The sequence below is a fragment of the Eublepharis macularius genome, chromosome 6 (genome assembly GCF_028583425.1).
Source record: "Eublepharis macularius isolate TG4126 chromosome 6, MPM_Emac_v1.0, whole genome shotgun sequence".
Classification (NCBI taxonomy): Eukaryota; Metazoa; Chordata; class Lepidosauria; order Squamata; family Eublepharidae; genus Eublepharis; species Eublepharis macularius.
Genome location: NC_072795.1, coordinates 110,707,994 through 110,728,015, shown reverse-complemented (window position 1 = coordinate 110,728,015; position 20,022 = coordinate 110,707,994). Strand labels below are relative to the sequence as shown.

The window sequence follows — 20,022 nt, the reverse complement described above, 5'->3', positions numbered from 1 at the left end:
TAAGAGGATGCCATCACAATGGGACATGAGAAAGGAGGCAGTCACAAGTACTTTACGGCTTGACTACAGCAAGTCCCATCCTTAGCTTGGCCATTCTTTTCAGGTTTATGTTCAGTATTTGCTGTCTCTCCCTTTTTCAGTGGTAATTTCTAAGAGTCTAAATCTCTCCTTATCTTGAGATTCTCCTCTGTTGGACTTAAATTATCATCTTCATGCTGATGACAGTCAAGTTTAGCTTCTGCTCTCTTACTTTCTCCATTTGTTTTCTTCGATACCACTAATTGCTTTTCTGCTATTTCTGCTTGGATGACTTAGTGACATCTTAAAGTAAACACTGATAGATTTAATTAGTTCTCATTCTTAAACCAACTCTTTCCTTTGCTGTCACTCAAGGCAGGCACAGTGGACGACCATTGTTCTTTCACAATTTGAGTCTTTAAATTCTTTTCATCTCTTCTACTGTTAAGTCATATCTTTTTTTTCTGTTTAACATCTCTAAAATCTTGTATGTTCTTTCTGTTTATACTCCTAGATCTTCTTGCAACCTGTCTTGGAAACTACACTTCTTTGTTTACTAGCTTCCCACCTTAAACATCTAATTTCCATTTCAAATACTATTCCCTATGGATCACATTTCCTTCCTCCATCATTCCTTCCATTGACTGTGAGTTTAGTCATATTTCATCTAAACATCTTTACACCTTCAGTGCCTCTTCATGGCATGCCCCTTCTTTATTTAGCATCCTTAATCTGTCATCACAGCCCAAATGATACTGTGTTTGTCTCATTCTCTATTTTTGTTTAAGCCCTTGCTTTCTTTACTCTTCACCCCTTCTCACTTGCTTCTTCCTCAACTAGAATTCTTTCTTCAGAATTACCTGTATTTCCTCCTTTTAAAATGTGAAGATTTTTGTTTTGCTTGCTTTCTCCTTGTTTACATCTCCTCCATTAACAGTTTGGCTGCTGTCATCTTATTTTTTCATTATTATTAAAGAAAGCAACTTTCATCAACTTGCAGTTATGATCATATAATTTTTAAAAGTGCACTGTTCTTAATTTACATTGGACATTCTGATTTTTTTTCAGTCCTCTCTCCTTTTCCCTTCTATATGTCACCTATATTTAGATTCAAAGCCTTGGGGCAAGGACTGGTCATTTGTTTTAATCTCCTGTGAAGCACACAGTGCATTTTAGTGCTAAACAAATATTAAAAACAATGAGATGCCATATTTGTACCATCATTTTTTAACTACCCCATACAAAATTGCACAGTGCTTTCAAGCAGCTGGCATACATTTCTGTACAATTATTCTGTATTATGTGCACGTCTCCTTAATTCTCCAACAGGTCCTCCTGTACCCCTTTCTCGTGTACTAGAGTGTTTTACCCAGTCTTCTCCATTTTAGCCTCTTTGTGTCAAAACCACATTGTCATTAAATAGCCACCACCAGAAATGGAAAACAAATAGTAATGCATTTGCTCTTAAAACAACAGCTTCTTTATCCTGCTCTAGATGTGGCTCCCTGAACTTGAGCAGAACAGAAGTGCAGTTAGCTGAGTGGAGATCACGCCCTCCGAACAAGACTCTCTCACATGTCTCACATGTCACATTTGCTATTCTAGCTTTGTACAATTCAGTGGCTGCTCTCCCAGCTCTGATTTTTTATGCATTTCAATCAACATTCCACAGGGCTTGTCCCAAAGAGCTTTTAACAGCCTAAATCTAGTTTTTTCTTGAGTAATACCTGCTCCATTTTTTCAGACTTTTAAATGCACCTACTAAACTGAATTGATGTCAATATTGGTTTTATTGCAATAAATGCAAGCAACAAGCAACATATTGGGTAGGATCCAGCAGAAAATATTCACTGGTGGAAGGGGGGGGGATTTTCATGGATTTCCCCCTCCCAAAGTAGACCTCCAACTCTCCTCTCATCCTATTTTTTTGGGTAGAGGTCTCATTTGGAGGGGGATTTTGGGCTGCAGATGTTGAGGAGAAGCAGATAAACTGGCACCGCTGTCAGAAATCCTGTCAGCAGAGATTTTGAATGGGATTCTATTTACTATTTAGTTATAACCTGTACTCATCAGCATAGTTCCCAAGATGGCTTTCAAGACAACAGTTAAACCCATAAAACAACAAATTAATATAAAATCATTTAAAAGCAGGGGGAGGGGATGTTTCCACCCGAGACCTAAAACTCAGCAGGCTTGGGGCCACACAAATCACGTTGGAAAGAGAATTCCATAAGCAAGTTGCCACAACAGGAAAGTCCCTGTATCTAGTGCTCACCCTCTGAAATGGGTCTTAGCTGACAGAAAGTTTCACGTGGAAGCAAGAGATCTTTCAAGTACTCTGATCCCAAATCAATTTAGGACTTTATAGGTAACTAGTAACAGAGCCCATTTTTAAAAAAACCGGTTCTAAAAAACGGAGTGCAGGAATGCTGGCCTTCCCACCACAATACACAAAGAAAGAAGCTACCCTCGGATACAACTAAACCTGACAGAGGTAACCACCAACAAGGGGTGGAGTTCAATAAGGTGCAGAATCATAGAACTTAATGATTATGTGAATATTAGGAAAATTAGATTACACAGTACTTGTTTTAAACCTCAGCAAGTTACTTGAAAAAGAACTAGTATGCTGCAGGTAAATGGTATAAACAGCTGAGCCCCTCTTCTTTGGTTGTCTTCCTAGGCCATTTCCTCCTGCAGTGGGAGAAGATGACACAAGAAGAGCTCCATCTTACTTGCTCCTTCACATGATGGGAGCTCAGCAGCCAAACTCCTCCTCCTTCCTTGGCACTGTTTCTTCATTCACTTGTCCCTAAGCCCCACCAATAAGGACGTTTTCTTTTCTTTATTGCACCACAGATGTAAATCCTTGAACTTCAGTCACAGGTCCTACCCATTTTTTGCACATGTTAGGGATTCCAATCATACTTCAGTTTAATTTTTTTTTGTATATACAATAGATGTGTCCTGTTAGGATACCATACACGGCTTTAAAAATAAACTGTAACTTAACTTTGAACAGTCACTATCCTAAACTAACTCAGTCTATTTCACACTTACTTTCATTATGTTTCGGCCATCAAATGACTCTCTTTCCTTGAAAAATTTGCCAGCAGTTGTGTTGTTTTGCTCATCAGCTGTAAAAGAAACAAATGGGGCTAAATTTCATATTATGCCATTTCCCCACTGGGAGTTTCCATACATGGTACACAACTCTGTATATATTTTTTCTGCAAAAAAGAAAACCTGCAAATTATTTCCAAAAGTACATTGTCAAAATACCTACTGTCATCAGTATTGTTGCAAGGATTACGCAGGGCTGACAGCTCAGTGTAATAGAATCATCCATGGGAAACCAGAGCCTAATATTCAATGCTCTGTCAAGGCATACTTCTGCAGTAAAGCATTCTCTTAAATTACCGAGTCCAGCATCAAATATCTGATCACACTGCAGAGGACATTCCTAAAAGCACCAAGAAAAATCAGGAAGCCATGCAATGCATCCTTGTTCCCAAGGTGTCTCTACGAGCTTAATGCCACTAGCTGGGAACAAACCAAAGAAGATGACTTGGTTCTTAGCTAGAGTTATGTCTGGTCTGCACATCCACAGAATGTTTTGATAAGTTTGCAATTATCAGTGTGGTGGAGGAATTTAGTAACTTGAAGCTTTAAATGTCACGTTATTTAAAGCAAGTTTCTAGTCTTCACAAAAACCAAGAACCATGGGCAGAATAGTATGGAAAAACTCCTATCAAATGTCTTGTGAAGCAGCACAGTTAATGGAAAGCTTGGTGGGTTACTTATTCCACAAATGACTACTTATTTCTTAGTTTACTGATCCTACTGCACTGATGTTATTGACCTGATCGCCACATCTGTTCCTTTCGCCTCCTTATTTGGATTTTATACGAATCAACTGATGAGAGCAACATAGAAGGTATTGACTGCCGTGCTAAAAATTAACTTGGCTCTTCAAAGACCACCTAATTGTGAAAAGTAATCATGTGCAGTAGCCCTTCATTTAAGCTGCTAAACAGCAACTCCTTGTCTGTGGAAACTGCCTCTGGCAAAACAAGTAGAGAAAAGTTAGTGTTCTATTCCTCCTTTTAAGCTATCAAAAAGTCACCAATTGCTATTATATGTTACAATAAATTCTGTCATGTGGCACCTTAAATACTAATCAATTAAATGTAAAAACTTTTGTGAGCAGCAATCTACTTGTTAGGTGCATGAAATGCAACATTCAGAGGGGTGTGTGTGTGTGTGTGTGTGTACAAACATGCGTGTGCACGCGCGCAAAGTTACAAACACTGGTGGTGGAGTATTTTATAAAGAGAAGCCAGAAGGCCAGGTTTCCCAGGACATAAGTATGTCACACTACATTGCCGATGTAAACAAGATCTAACTGAAACTGTAATCAACCCACTCAGAGAGAGTGTAGATTACCCAACCACTACTGAATTAGCAAAGTAGGAGGACTCTGATTAGTTTCCATACACCTGACAGGTCAATTACTTTTTTTTAGAAAGCTCATCACCTTAAGTCCCTATTAAATCTGATAATATCATATCTGTATATGATTCCCAACTCAGCAGCTTCTCCAATTTGAAACTCTTCTGATGAATTATTGCAACCCAGAGGGGCAGCTCTGTGCGCCTGTTGCAGCAAAAATATACAGGACTCTTGTGGCATATTAATGAACAAAATTTTATTCCTGCAAAAGTTTTGTAGGCTAGAGTCCATTTCTTCAGAGGCAGTGAGTGGGGTGCGCACTACACCAGTTTTTTTTTAAATCTCACTGTGTCAACTACTTTAGCAAAACCTACGATTCCCCATCTGTTACAGGTGTTAACTAGCTTAGCCTAACTAGTGAATAATGCTCTCTGTATTTTACATAATTCCTTTTTACCCTGCACTTCCCGCATTTCTCTTGACCCTGCTGTTTCCCCATCCCGTATAAAATGACAGCATTGAGAGGATCCAGTCACCACATCTGAAGAAGTGGACTCTAGTCTACAGACGTTTATGCTGGGAAAACACTGTTAGTCTTTAAGGTGCCACAAAACTTCTGTTTATTTTTTCAACCTGAAATGCTCCCTCCCTGGTTTCTGAGCGCCTGCATTTTCAATGTCTTATCTGTGAACTGATTCTCTTGTGTAGATATTGTCCAGTTTAGCAATGTAAATGGCAGAGGAGCGTTACTTGCAAGTGAAATGAGCCCAGTGGTTGTTGCTGGGTCTTTAGACAGTATCAGTTAAGTGGATAGGGAGACACAATTGGACCCAGGGGTGGCTGTAGGGGCTAGTCCCAGGGTTTATATCTCCATTGGGTGGGTCATTGCTGGGTTCTGGCTCTTAAAAGTTTATGCCACAATGAATCCCTAAGCCTTTAAGATGGCATAAAATTCTGTTATTTGTCTGCAGCACACTAAAACCGTTATCCCTGTGGAATTTTATCATAGGTATACACAGATAGGCAGGCTAGGTGACAAATTGTAGGCTTCTGATTTTAGTAATTTTACTCGCAAGCATGCCTTAATTTGAACTTTGACCCCAATGGATTCTTCTGATGCAGTCATTACACAACCTTGTATCCAGTTTCTTTCAATAGCCAAAATCAAAGTTAGGGTACCGAAATTGTTCTAATTTAACATGTCCTTCATAAGGTCCTTATAATATGCATGTGATGACTTAAGGAAATGTTCTTATTTCCTTAACGTATGCTCTAAGCAATGCATTGATACTGATTCAAGATATTCTTAGGACTTAGCTATACAGCTAATCAGTTATTATTTTGCTTCTTAATTTAGTCATTCTTATAAGAAAAGTAGCTACAGACTGACTGTATAGATCGTATTTTGGCAAAAAGACATACGTTATGCTCTCAGCAATAATTTGCAACTAGTATTGACTAACAAAATGCATTTTTAAATGTAGGAAACATTGATGAAGATAATGACAATCTTGTTTAAAAAATAATACAAGATCCTAACTTCCCTCAAACGTGAGAAGAAAAGTATCTTCTGGACATAAAAAGTGAGTTTAATATTTCAAATAAAGGTCTTTTTCCAATTATGACTCCAGAAACACTTAACCCTGATGTAGGAACTCAAGTCCCTGTGAAGGTTGTTAACCCATTATCTTCTGCCCAATGGTCATCAGACAATGACAAACTCAGGAAGAGCACAGAAGCCTCAGCGATCAAAATAATTCCTATATTTTCTCAAGGAGACCTTTTCGAATGCTCACCATTTGGATCTTTCCGGAAAAGTGTATTCATGACAGTAGCATGAAGTTTCACTCTATCCCATTCTTTCAGCATTAACCCTGAGGTCACAAATCGATCCATCAATCTATCTGTGATTAGCTGTAGCCTTTAGAAAATAAAAAAGACAAAGACAATTAGGACCAACTTTTACATTTATATAATAATGTAATTAACACTTGGAATGTTCAAAACCTTTACAATAATGGGTTGGAGTCTACAACACAGAATGAAATGCTGTACAGCTCTGCCCCTTTCCACATTTAGAAAAAAGAAGATAAAGTTATTTCATTTTAATGTTTGTGATTTCATTTGTTTGTCATCTTCATTCACCGCATAGGTTGGCAGCAATCGAGAAAGAAGAAAAATGCAAGGTCACAACATTACTGCATCCCTCCTTGTTATTTCATCTCCACCTTGATAATATAATTCTCCATAGAAGGACTGAAAAGAGACCTTGCCCTTTGGCTGGCTCTGACTTCCAACAGAAAGCCACTAATGATTAGAGATGTGTGCTTCGGGTTCCGGATCCAGGTTTTAACCCGGATCGGGCTTGATTTGGGATGTTTTGGCATTCCCGAATCAGCCTCAGCAGTGCTGAAGCAATTCCCCGCTTCAGGTAAATCCGAAGTGGGGAACCCAAATCCTTTTCCGGTGCACATCCCTACAAATGATCGTGAGTCACAGTTAGCTCATGATAGCTCCTTCTGTTAATGGCATCATGACCAACCTTCAAGGTCACTAGAAGTATTCATGGGTTCAGTCCCAGAGCTGCCATCAATGCATATTTTCATGTATATGAAGCTCTAAATGTTGATATCTTCCAACAGGGGGAAAAACCTATAAAGATATCACATCTTCTTAAAAGCATTTGCACGACATCACTTTTTGATTACAGTTGAAAATTATTTAACAGACAGATTAGAAAAGAGCAAGAGTCCAGTAGCACCTATAAGACTAGCAAAAGTTGTGGTAGGGTATGAGCTTTCGTGAGTCACAGCTCACTTCTTCAGATACCACACATTTTGTCAGTCTTATAGGTGCTACTGGACTCTTGCTCTTTTCTACTACTAACAGACAAACATGGCTACCCATCCAAGTCAGATTAGAGAATCAGATATTTTGTCAAGAATGCGGAACTTGGTATTGCTGGATTTTTCCTCTTTCAATCCACAGAAGTCTGATGACTCACATTAGTGCTAACTGTAAGCTAAGCGTGTACACCAAGCGATGACCACAATTCTAAAGCCCTGCAGTTCTGTATCATTCCTTTCATCAAAGCTCATAGCCCTACAGAGACAGAGACTGTTCATTAAATCCAAAATTCCTATCCATTAAAATGAGAAATAATTACCCAAATATGAAGTGTTATACCATTTTGTCACTAAGCCCATTAGGAGCATAATTTGCTGAACAGTACATCCCTTCCCAGCTACAGGTTGCCACCTTGGCCTTTAAGTCCTGCTCAGAGGACTGAGATTGAATAGTAATTCCATGTTCCCCTCCGATCACCATTTGTTTGACAATCCTTGATGAAATAATGCTATAGCTCTGAGCTGCCCCTCTGAGGTGGCTATTGGCCAATTTCTCATCTTACTGATTGGATCTCTCCCCCGCCCCTTCTCCCAATCATTTCTGGTGATACATCAATGATTTTTAAAATTAGTGATGACAAATGAAAGAATCATTACAGAGGATAGTAAAACAAATTAACAGAATAGCTCAAGTGAAATGTTGCTTTATTATGTTATAAAATTAATCAAAGAAATGAGACAAATTAGAATGAATTATAATGAGAGTTTTTGCTACAAAGTAGTCACCAGAGCATGACCTTGTCTCTTCCCCACCCAGCGGAAACTAAAAAACCAAGAGAATCGCCTACATTAGCAAAGCAATAGATGGAAATATGACTCTTCACAGAATCAGCTGTTCAGGAGCACACAAAACTGAGAAGGACATCGGCCTCTCACATTGCACTATACCGTTAACAAGGCGCTTTTCTGACTGACAGTGAAGGAAGAGGGAGGCACATTTTGTAATGTATCACAGACTGCTTATGAAAAAAGGCTTCAAGGTGGTACTGGATTTTGACATATTGCACTCATGCAGAAATAATTTTTTTTAAACCCTCTTACTAGACATATTATGATATGGGTATTCTTCAATGAATACATTATAATCTCTATGCTGTTTGCTTGTGACCTAGACAGAACCACAGTTGAGACATATGCATAATCACAGAATGGGATCTAGTGGGCATTCCTGATCCTCTGAACCTCAGGGTAGAATTACATGTTGCTTCATGATTATTTTTCCCAGCAATTTTTTTGTTAACAGAATGTGACCTCTGGGGTATGATTTAAAGAGGAAGACTGGCAAAGGGTGAGGGGACTATTTAATTATTTCCTCTCCTCCCCCACCAAAAGCCATCACCTCCAAATGTCATACCCATATTTTCCCTAGCATGGATAAAAACAGCAGGACGGTATTGGCAACTTCTAACAAAAAAACCTCTAATAACCACAGCTGTACTAAGAAAAGCTAAATTATATACAATGCAAGCAGAGGACAGATTTGCATATATTAATAAGTACTGGAGTAACTCTGCTTAGGATTTCACTGTTAGTCTGCTTCCAAGGTTCAGACTGAAAAAGAAAAAAAAATGGCAAACAACTGAGGCAGCAGAGGGGAAAAGACATGAGGACTAGCATTATTTGGTCTGGATTACTGAGAAGAGAAAACTAACCACAGAAAAGAGGTAACCACAGAGCACTAACTCCACTGTCCCTACTTATCACTGGAAAATCTACCCTTTCCCACTCTGGCTTCGAAGCTTTCCTTGTATACTACCATACATTTCCAATATTTTTTCTTTCAAGGTTAAAAATATGCTTTTTCAGAATTGAAACTGGATGCCAAATTCTGCTGCATATACACATTCCTAGAGTAACTAATATCGCTAGTCTGCTCTAAACCTTGGTTTTAAATTAAGATAGAAAGTTGGTTAAAATTAGCCATTATTAAAGCTGGCATTGTATTCCCAAGACAAGACAGAACCTTTATTGGCATAACCGTAACAGTGTCAAAAACAAGTGGAGCCTGTTAATTGTTAAACATTCTAAACACACTTCTCCTCTTGTATACACGGTAAAAGAAGTTTGCCACCATTTCAGTGACTTCAACCTTGGTTGAGGCTAAAAGACTATCTTACTCTCAACCGATTTGCCCTCCAGCGACTGCAGTAGGTAATCCAAATAAAATGCACGTAAATCATCATAAAATCTGCATGATAAAAGTACATGGGCTGTATCCTCGATTTCCAACATCCCACAGGGGCATAACCTTTCTCCAAATGGGATTTTTTTGAATCTCCCAAATAGGACAGCAGAAGGGAGCACATTAAAACGGGCCAACATAAATGCCCTTCGAATACAGGGATCGATTAAACAGGAAAAATACTCCGCCGGCGCATCACTAAATGGAATCCCCCACTGAACAGGAGAGCAACGTCCCGAAGCGAGGCTTCTACGGTCTTGCATCTCCATGTCAACTAGCCTCTGTTTAATCCTAACAAAAGCATTCTTCTCAGATAAAAGGTACAGATCTTCTACGCTGAGCCCCATCAATGTGATTTTCCTTTCAATATAGTTCAACCAGTCACACACGTTAGACTCGTGTAACATATACATTATGAGACTATTAGGCCTGCTTCGAAAATGTAAGCGAAGCCAGAATTTGAAGTTTGAGATCCATGCCTTTGTAACTAAATGTCTCTGATTTGTCTCGAGGCAAATTGCCGCATAAGGAACGCAAGCTGGAAGCCCCAAGGTGTTCCTAAGAAATTTAGATTGGACTCTTTCGATCGCTTCGTTGGAAGCAGAAATCCAAATAGGAGCACCATAAAGTAGCTTAGCACATATTTTATAGTTAAACACTTTAAGGACAGCTGGTATAAATTGGTTTCCTTTCGTGTAAAAGAAGTGAGAGATTGCGAGTTCACTGCTGTTCACTGCCCTTGCAGCTTCCCTAATATGAGTGGCCCAATTTCCACTGTAGTGGAAATGGATACCGAGATATCTGAAGCTCTTCACCTGTTCAATGGAGTTACTTTGTACAGTCCAATTAAAGGGCCTCCAGCTTCGACCAAATACGATAATTTTGGACTTCTCAAAATTTAGGGAGAGCTTGTTCTTATCACAATAATTTAAGAAACACGTCAGCATCTTTTTCATCCCGACTTTTGAGAGTGAAAGGAGTACAGCGTCATCGGCATACAACAATAAGGGGATGTGTCTCATTCCCAATTTAGGGAAGCATTGTATTCCTTAATTATGGTTAAGACCACTGAAGGAAAGGTGGGAGAATTCATGCTTGAGAGAGAAGATGGGGAAAGGATGTACACCATGTTCAGCTTGGGGACCTTAGATGTGACTCAGGTGGGCTCATCTTCTGTTCCTCTGTTTGTCTGGGGCTGAACACATGAAGTTAACTTATACTGAATCAGACCCTCGAAACATCACAGTCAGTCAGTATTAGCTACTGAGACTGGCGGTAGGTCTCAGACAGAGGTATTTTACATCACCTGCAACTTGATCCTGTTAACTTGCCAGAGACTGAACACAGGATCTTCCTGCATGCCAAGCAGATGCTCTACCACTGAACCATCCCCTCCCCCCGTGATCCCATGGACTATTCTTGATTTTTGAATGGGCTGAGGGATGGTCCTCATGCTGCCTACATCACCCTTACAGAGCAAAAATGTGGCTCTCATTAATTTGGCAGAAATTATCCCTAGCTGGGCACAGCAGCGAACACTAAGTACAAATCAGACAAGAACCTTCCTTATTAGAAGAATAGAATGGCACCACAATCCTTCATGGATCAAAATTGTCTCTACACAATAGGCTATTTACATTTAAGTCTTCCCAGCCAGGGGAAGTTACATGACAGACTCTTCACCAGATATAATTTATAAGGAATTCGTAAGGAACAATTAAAAATCAGCAAGTAGTGAGGTGGCTTTACAGAACTCTTATTTTGGCTGGATGGTAAACAAGACAGACTGAAAGAAGGCAAGGAGAAAGTTTGGTGTAGTGGTTAAGAGCGCGGGACTCTAATCTTGAGAACCAGGTTTGATTCCCCACTCCTCTGCTTGAAGCCAGCTGGGTGACCTTGGGCGAGTCACAGCTTCTAGGAGCTCTCAGCCCCACCCACATCACAGGGTGTTTTGTTGTGGAGATAATAATGACATACTTTGTAAACTGCTCTGAGTGGGCATTAAGATGTCCTGAAGGGTGGTACATAAATCGAATGTTGTTGTTATTGGAGAAAGAAAAGAAATGCTGGCAAATATGCAATATGTGATATTGTTATTAGTGATTCAGAAGGATATTTTAAGACTCATTAGGTTAGATTATACCCAGTACAAAAATCTCAGGTAGCACCAACATACTGGGATAAACCAGTGTCCTCCCAAATAGCAGTTATTCAGATCTGTCTCTGCCACTAAACAGCACACACAGGTACTCCGTAAGGCAGAGAACAGGCGTAAAGAAAACAGTGGCAGATCTTATATTTGCAAAGCTGGAGATCAAGCTGAAATGATGCAATAGAATCTTCTTAAGAGAAAATGCCATAATTATTAACTCCGATACTTCTTTCAGGAAACTGTAGATGCATTTTACAAACAAAGCAGAGAAACACTGAAATGGCCTATATAAGGGGGGGGAAACCAAAAGAAATTGCCAAGTATATGCTTCCACAGGTTTCATAAACAAGACAGTTATAAAGTATAATACACAGTAAATGTACATTTATGTGGACATACAGATAATTAAAGCAAATGGCAGTACAAAGTTGTGTTAGCTGTGTAGCTAAACAATCAGCTGCACAAACATTTGATAGCAAAGTTAATTTTTTCAACTAAGTCCTTAAATTGTCAGGGGGATGAGAGGAAATACCTTCTGGGTTGTGGAATTACTAAGATTAAGCAGAAATTCATGAAGTGGATACTCAGCAATTATCCTCTTTCAGTAACACCACTTATTATCAACTCAAGGGCAAACTCAATACGGACCTATTTCTACTGACAAAGAAACAGAAATATCTCCTGGATGTCTGGCAACATATTCTTGGGCACAAACAAACTCTTGAGACAGAGATTTTGCTTACATAACGTTTGCCAATTCAAATATCATTTCATACCTCAATAGAGGGAAAATGAACTTAGAAAAAGCAGAAGTAACATACTTGTTGGATCCATCCTTCATGGCAACTTTTGCATAGAGAACATCCATCATAGCTGGATCATCATTCATGTATTCTATATCAGCTACTTCAACAGTTAGCGGTTCACCTCCAGCAATTGCACTTCATAAAAGGAAAAAACACCAAATTTTGTTCATTTTAGGTGGACATAATATATTTCATGACCTTAAACATACATGGCTAAACTAATCACCAAAACAGTTCCTTTCCCATTTATATTACGAAGCACAGCAGAATTCCCAGCAGCATTCAGCTTCTACCCTAAAAGACAGACTAATTACTCATTGTTCAGTTTTGTAGTTGTTTCCATTGCTTCTAAAGACATAATGGCCCTTGTCTTGTGACTTTACCAGACTTTTCAGGTGAGTAGCTGTGTTGATCTGTAGTAGAAGAGCAACGTTCAGATCCAATAGCACCTTAAAGACCAACTAGATTTCTAAGGTATGACCTTTTAAGAGTCAGAGCTCCCTTTGTATCTGATGAAGGAAGCTCTGACTCTTGAAAGCTTATACCCTGGAGATCTTGTTGGTCTTTAAGGTGCTACTGGACCCGAATATTGCTCTTCTACCACAACTGGTATGAGTCTTCTATTATGCTCTCAACTTTTTGGTGCAGGACCACTCATGCAACACAATACAGATGTCTCTAGCTACCCTTAGTTCCCTCAAAGCTTAGACACACACGGAGTCCAGTAATAGACTGACTCAGCTTGTATGTTCTCTCTAGAAATTCTTCTGTGGATGGGAAGAGCCAATTGTGGAGGCTGAGGTCCTCACAATGCAACTGAATGGTTGAGGGCTGTTTAGACTACACGAGCAGTCACAACTAGGGATGTGCAATTCAGGTTCAGTATTTGGTAAAAGTTACCAAAATTTGGTATTACTGAGCTTAAATCTATATTCCCAAATAAATTCAGTAATATACAGTAACATTTGGGAAGTGCAGCTGCATTGTTGTTTGCTGTTGCTTTGCTAAGGAACAGTAAAAAAAACAGAAACAAACCCTGCTTCCTGCCTTTTTTTAATCAGATTTTGGGGGCGGGGGAGTGAGGCAGAGGCAAAAGGAAGGGGGAAAGGGAAAGGGAGGAATGGCCAATCCTTGCAGTGGCTCTCCTTTTCTGGCCAATGGGATCTCAGTAAGGAGAGTGCCTTTTTTAAACTGCTGCAAGGAGTTAAATTAGGAAGTTTGCTTCAGTCAGCCTCCTTTTCAGCTCTCACCTGGAGATCAAGAGACACTGCGTGTGTCATGGGTCAATAAGGCACAGCCAACCCTGATGACGCAGAGAGCTTGGGGGAAGAGGACGAAACAACCACAGCAGGGCTCTACCTGCCTTCAGCTATGAGCAACCCACCACCGGTCAGCAGCAGCCCATCTGTCTCAGCCCAGGACACGTCAGCTAGCTCCCTGCGACCCACCTCACCTCCGCTGGAGCACAGGCGGAAGGAGGTCTGGTGTGAACTACTGGAGAGGAGGTGATGTGTGTGATTAGCAACTCAAAGGTACATGGAGCCAACTGAGGGTGCAGGGAGTGCACGTGCCTAGGTGCAGCTGAGCAGCAAAACATGCACCTTGGCAATAAAAGACAGAGGTGGGGGAGCGACCAGTTGTAGAAACAACAAGTCAAATCCCCTAGATCCTGCCATCACTGAACCTGACTCTGCCTAGCCCCTGCAACCTCAGACTATGACCTCGTACTGCTTTGGACTGCAACTGGATCCTACTGCCCAATGAGTAGATTCCTGGCTGCTGCTGCTGCTGCTGCCTGCCCTGAGACATGCACAGAGGACTTCTGCTGGTGCCAGGTGTGAGAGTTGTAGACTCTGGGTTTTTTTCTCTCTTTGGAGGAAGGGAAAAAGTTTTTTTACTTTGCATTTTAAAAACTGCTTTTTTGATGTGTGTGAAGCATCCTTTGGTTGGGCTTCTGTGTAGGGGTGGCTTTGATTTCTGGCTTTTGAATTTATATTTACTGTTCATTTTGCTGCTTGTTCTGGGTGGGGTTGTTGTATCATTTTGTGGGTAACTTGCTTTTTGGTGTTTTATCGTTCCTGTTAACTTTATTAAATTCACTTGTCCTTTGGTGGGAGGGCTGTTTTCCCCTGTTGTGGGTGCTTTCTTTGTTGCTGTAAATTTTTATTGGTTGTTCTTGGTGGGGGGAGGAGGCTGTTTTCCCCTACTGTTGGGACTTGCTCTTTCTTTACAGAAGTCTGGTTGGTGTTTTATGCTGGATTCTGCTTTCTGTTGGCATAGAAATTGGTTTGGGGTTCAATTGTTGTTGGTTATTCTTTGGTGGTGGGGGCTGTTTGTTGGGATGCTTGGTCCGTGTGTTTCTGCAGTGGGAGTCGGTTTGGAGTCCCCCCCCCCACAACAGGAACAATGGAGTGGCTGGGGGCACCTTTTTCAAGAGCCCACAGAATTGGACCTTGGGGTCCAATATCCCTGAAACTTGGGGAGTCAGGAGTAGGTCCACTGAACATTTGGTGGATTTTGCTTGTAAAACGCCACTCCCAGACCACTGGATAGCCCCCATAATTTTCCCCATAGGGAATAATGGAGATTGGAGGTAGCTGGGGGCTCCTTCTTTAGAGGGCCATAAAATCCCCCCCCCAGTAGTCCAATCTTCATGAAACCTGGGGGGGGGGGTTATTAGAGGACAATTAGGAGTAGGTCCCCTGCAAATTTGGTGAAATTTGGTCAAAAAATGACCCACCCCACCCCAATCCACTGGAACTTTCCAAATTGAGTTTCCCATAGGAAACAATGGCTGACCAACCAGGACATAAGGCCACAGGGGCTTGTAGCTCCTAACCAAGAGCTGTTCAAATTTCTGCTCCCAACTACAATAACTTAACTGAAAGAAATACAACAGCAGAAAAGGGCTATTTCTGGAGCCAGGTATGGCTTTGGCTTGTGGAGGCTGAGGAGGTCAAACTGGCATTTGTGCAGCCTCCTGCCATGTTGCAGACAGGCTACAGAAAAAAATGATTTGTTTTAAGTAAAATTGTAAGCAAGGAGATGTTCCTAATTGGTTGGCATGAAGAGCAAAATACATTTAAGCCCTTGTTTTGCTTTGTGTGTGCCTCTTGCTTGCTTGCTTGCGTGTGTGTGTATATATACACATACACACACGTCATTGTAATGCTTACAAAGAATACAGTCCAGTTATTTTTGTAGTTAGTGACATGGACTATATAAGTGGCTCCAACAAAGCTAACACAATTAATGAGAAGATAGCTCATTTACAGGATGAGTACAGAGGTCCAGAGACACAGAAGAAAGTTAAACTCTCTTATTAAAGCAGACTGCAAACCTTGCAGGCTGCAACTGCCTCACATTGAGATAATGCACTGCACAATACTGTCATTAAATAAATGTTAAATAGTAGGAGCAACTGCAGAATCTCAATCTCTGTCATACATAACAAAAAACAAAATCCTTCACATCTTAAAACAATGGCTAAGAATTTTATCTATATTAATTCTGCTGCTCCCAGCATGTGCCTCAGAAGCACTTGTCAGGTTAAAAGATGTGCAGGCTTATTTGTAGCCCCCTAAGATGGATCTCAGCTTCTAAGGTAAAAATCACTGCATTAGGAATTTTTTTGCAAAAATACTGGAATTTTTTGCAAAAATACTGGAAGCAGTAACGTATCTTTGGGAGAAAAGAACGCAAAATAAAAATGGACAGCAAGGTTCTATATCAAGCAATATGATTTTTCATTGTAGATTCTGGCAACTTCCAAACTGTAGAATCACTGATCTAGGCTGATTTCGTACGCAGTTCACAGGTATGCAATGCTCTCGGCCCAAGGCTCCTCTTAGGAAAAACATCTCACGGCTGAAGGAAAAAGAGCAATCTGCCACATACTCTGCTAGTGAAAAAAATGCTAAAGCAACCTGATCTTTCATGTACTTCTAGGAGGAAAAAATCTTTCCCCCCACTTACAAAGAACACAGGCTACAGAAAAAAATGATTTGTTTTAAGTAAAATTATAAGCAAGGTGATGTTGCTAATTGGTTGGCCCGAAGAGCAAAATACATTTAAGCCCTTGTTTTGCTTTGTGTGTGCCTCTTGCTTGCAAGTAATAATAGACTGCTAGATTGCTGCAAACTGGAACATACTTCTCCACTCTCTGCTGTCTCAGTGCTAGAACTAGCCTTCTTCTTGAAACAGCTACAGTAGTTAGCCAAATCCTAGCCCATTATCATGTGGCTCTTCTTCACTCACTCAACAAAGTCTTCTTTGCACTTCTCCAGAAGCTCCTGTGCCTTCTGGATTTCCTGCTCATTCAGGAGCACCAATGTTCCAATAGTCATATGGAGCTTTGCTGGGTTTTGGAACAGGCTGTCACTGATACCATGGTTCTGGAAAAAAGAATTGTTCAGGGGACAACAGACATTAGAAAATCTGCTGCAGTTTATTAAAGCCCTTCGCAGCCTAGAACCCACATATTTGAAGTTATGAACCAGCATATCAACTGCATTCTTCAGATCTAAAAGTGCCTTGCATGGTTGGCCATGACTCTCTTGTGCCTTCATAATAGCTGCCCCACAACTGGGAAATGAGCTCTCCCTGGAACTATGGATTGTATCCCTGCTAGCTTTCAGGAAAGCTACAGAAACTTTATTTCATAGGGCATTTGGATGACTTTTCTGTGAAATATTTGGTATCTGGACTAGAGGTGGGCACGGTCCAGAAAACGAACCAAAATTTTGCACGTTCTGGCCCAGTTCGTGGTTTGCAAAAACGCAGTTCGTGGACTCACCTTTTTCATGAATTTTGGTTTGTTTGGGCCAGTCCATTGGTCCGTGAGTCCAGACATCCTGGTGCCAATCTATCAATTCCCTATGCAATGGAGGGGACGTCCGCAGACCTTTTGCAGCCTTTAAAAACTTGATAGGCAGCTCTGCCTGCCAAGCAGAGAGCTCCCATTCTGCTCTATGGAGCAAGGAGCAAGAATGAATTCCCTGGGCAACTGAGGGATGGACGTTCTGCAGCCAATCTTAGCACTCAAAACCTTGATAGGCAGTTCCGCCTGCCAACCAGAGAGCTCCCATTCTGCAACAGAGGGGTGGATGTTCTGCAGCCAATCTTAGCCCTCAAAACCTTGATAGGCAGCTCTGATAGGCAGAGAGCTCCCATTCTTCTATATGAGAGCAAGGAGCAAGAATGAATTCTCTAGGCAATGGCTGGGAAGGTGTCTGTGTGGTGAGTGAGGGGGCTCTTCCCCCACCCTTTTCTGTTTGATTTTGCCTCACTGCAACTTTTTGGTGCTGCTAGCCAATGCAAGTCAATTGGCATTTGCAACTCCAGTATCTACTGAAGTTTCCTGGGGGTGGCTGCTTTGAGGGTCTGTAACTTGGACATCCAAAAAGCAATCTTGACCAAACTTGGGGAGTGGCTGGAGGAAGGGCTGCTGAAGATTCTCTGTGAGTTTGGGCTCTCTGGGTGTAAAGGGGGCAGAGCCAAGGCTGCTGGAAGTGACAGACCATGGACTGACGAACTGGTCCATGAATGGGGCTGGTCTGTGAAAAGTTTGTGGTCCGTGAAAATCAATGGACCACAGGCTGGCGGTCCGTGGGGCTTTCCCAGTTCATGCCCACATCTAATCTGCACTGGTATTTTGTATATGGTGTTGTAATGATTCAGGTAAGATTTTATAAGCTGATGCGTTGTTATCTGTTTGGGGTTCTGAGAAGGAAAGTTTTAAAATAAATAACTAAATAAGCTTGGCCCACCAACACATATAATGTGGTCCATAGCTCCCACCACCAGTTTAGTGACTTAGCAAGTATGGTGCAAAGCCATGCTTTTTGGGCTGCCACTCTGAGCAGGGGACAACTCAGCAGTGTCAGGGCCGTTGGGTACCAAGGAAGCAGTGCCACAAAAGATGGGTGGCAATTCTTAGGCATGTTGCCAAGAGCACAGAGACCTGGGACTTTCCCCCCTTTAAAATGCTAACAACAAAGCAGGTTACCAGGTTTCAAAGCATGAAACCAAGTGGAGACTGAAGGGTTAAACCTTTTTCCTTTCCTGCAATACGAGGCAAACTGAGGCTGTTTACCTATGAAACAAGATGGCAATCTTCACCTTGTCTGTTTGAACCCTAAGTGCTGACAAATCTTCAGCATCCCAAATGCTGAATCTCAAGGAGTAAGTCCTAATGACAATATAGCATGCGGGCCTGATAATGTCATACTTTCACCATGCAGCCCTCTTAATTCCAATCAAGGCTATCAATCAATCTGTTTTTACTGTATCAGCAAATAAGCCATAGAAACAACACAGTGATTCCATCAATCAAGCTGATTCTAACTCATGTAAATGTTTGAGTTGTGCACCCCTTTTTTAAATTGTACAAGGAATCATATGACTTGTAACACGATGAAGCTGTGCATATATGACTGTGTTATAAGAAGCAAACAAAGTTGGCAGCATGTGCAAATCAGGACTGGAACAGCAATGGAAAACAAAAAGTGAGACATATATAGGGCACAGATGCATTGCATAAGGGCAAAAGCTGGAACAGGAAGCATGCAAAGAGTTTTCTGAAGGGATTTAGGGTGATTAGGGGCCTTTTGACTGTAAATCTCTCAATTCCAGCCACCATATTTTTATTAATAGCATCATGCATGTATAGTGTACATACAATGCCACCCCTTAAAACACACACACACACAAACACACAGGAAGCCATTGTATGCACAGCTAGCATTAATAAAACATGGCAGCCAGTCTGATTGGTGGCAAAACCAATACTACCACTCTAGAAACAAACATTCACCTAAATTCAAGGGTTTCTACACAAAGATGACAGGCAGACAGAGATCTGAATAGTGTTGATACCTATTGGAAGTCTGACAGACTCCCACTTTTATCTAAGCATTTAGCAACAAACTGCTCATATACTAGATTTTTCTCTGCCAGCTTAAGAAATGCACATTTAAAAAATGAAGCTGCAATTAGACAAAATGGGTATCGTCCAGTACTCTACAACTCAAGCTAAGTTCCAAGACCTACCAGACATGAACTTGCAGGCCTCTACCATAAATACTGTTTATACAACTGGAACTGCAACTTCACACACCCTCAAATACCAATGAGACCAACTGTGTAATCTGAGATTCATTAAAGTCAGTGGGTTTATATAAGGTTGCCAACCTACAATGTTCTCCTGAAATACAACTGCTCTGCAGACTACAAAGATCAGTTCTCCAGGAAAAAATAACAATTTTGTATGGCATCACATCCCTGCTGATCCCCTCCCCGCTGCAAACTTCAACCTTCCCAGCCTGCACCCCAAAATCTGCAGGAATTTCCCAACCCAGAGCTGGCAACCCTAAGTGTAATTCTGTTCAAGTTTGCCTGCAAATTAATTTTATTAAGTACATGTTTACCTGACTTTTGCATGCTCAAGTCAATGAAAATGTTGCCAAGCAGGCCCCCTCTCCTGCTTTAAGGCCTGCCATGAACTGT

The 20,022-nt window shown here is 40.9% G+C and overlaps 1 protein-coding gene across 2 annotated transcripts in view; it reads right to left on the bottom strand.

The window, feature by feature from the left end:
- ASCC1 (activating signal cointegrator 1 complex subunit 1) overlaps positions 1-20,022 on the bottom strand; it is a 91,869-nt gene that overhangs the window by 32,790 nt on the left and 39,057 nt on the right. For both annotated transcript variants that reach the window (XM_054982932.1, XM_054982933.1), the window contains 4 exons: positions 16,774-16,910; positions 12,532-12,651; positions 6,267-6,391; positions 3,079-3,155 (listed from right to left, as the gene is read on the bottom strand). In XM_054982932.1, coding sequence (XP_054838907.1) covers positions 3,079-3,155; positions 6,267-6,391; positions 12,532-12,651; positions 16,774-16,910 — 459 coding nt within the window. The remainder of the gene's footprint in view (positions 1-3,078; positions 3,156-6,266; positions 6,392-12,531; positions 12,652-16,773; positions 16,911-20,022) is intronic.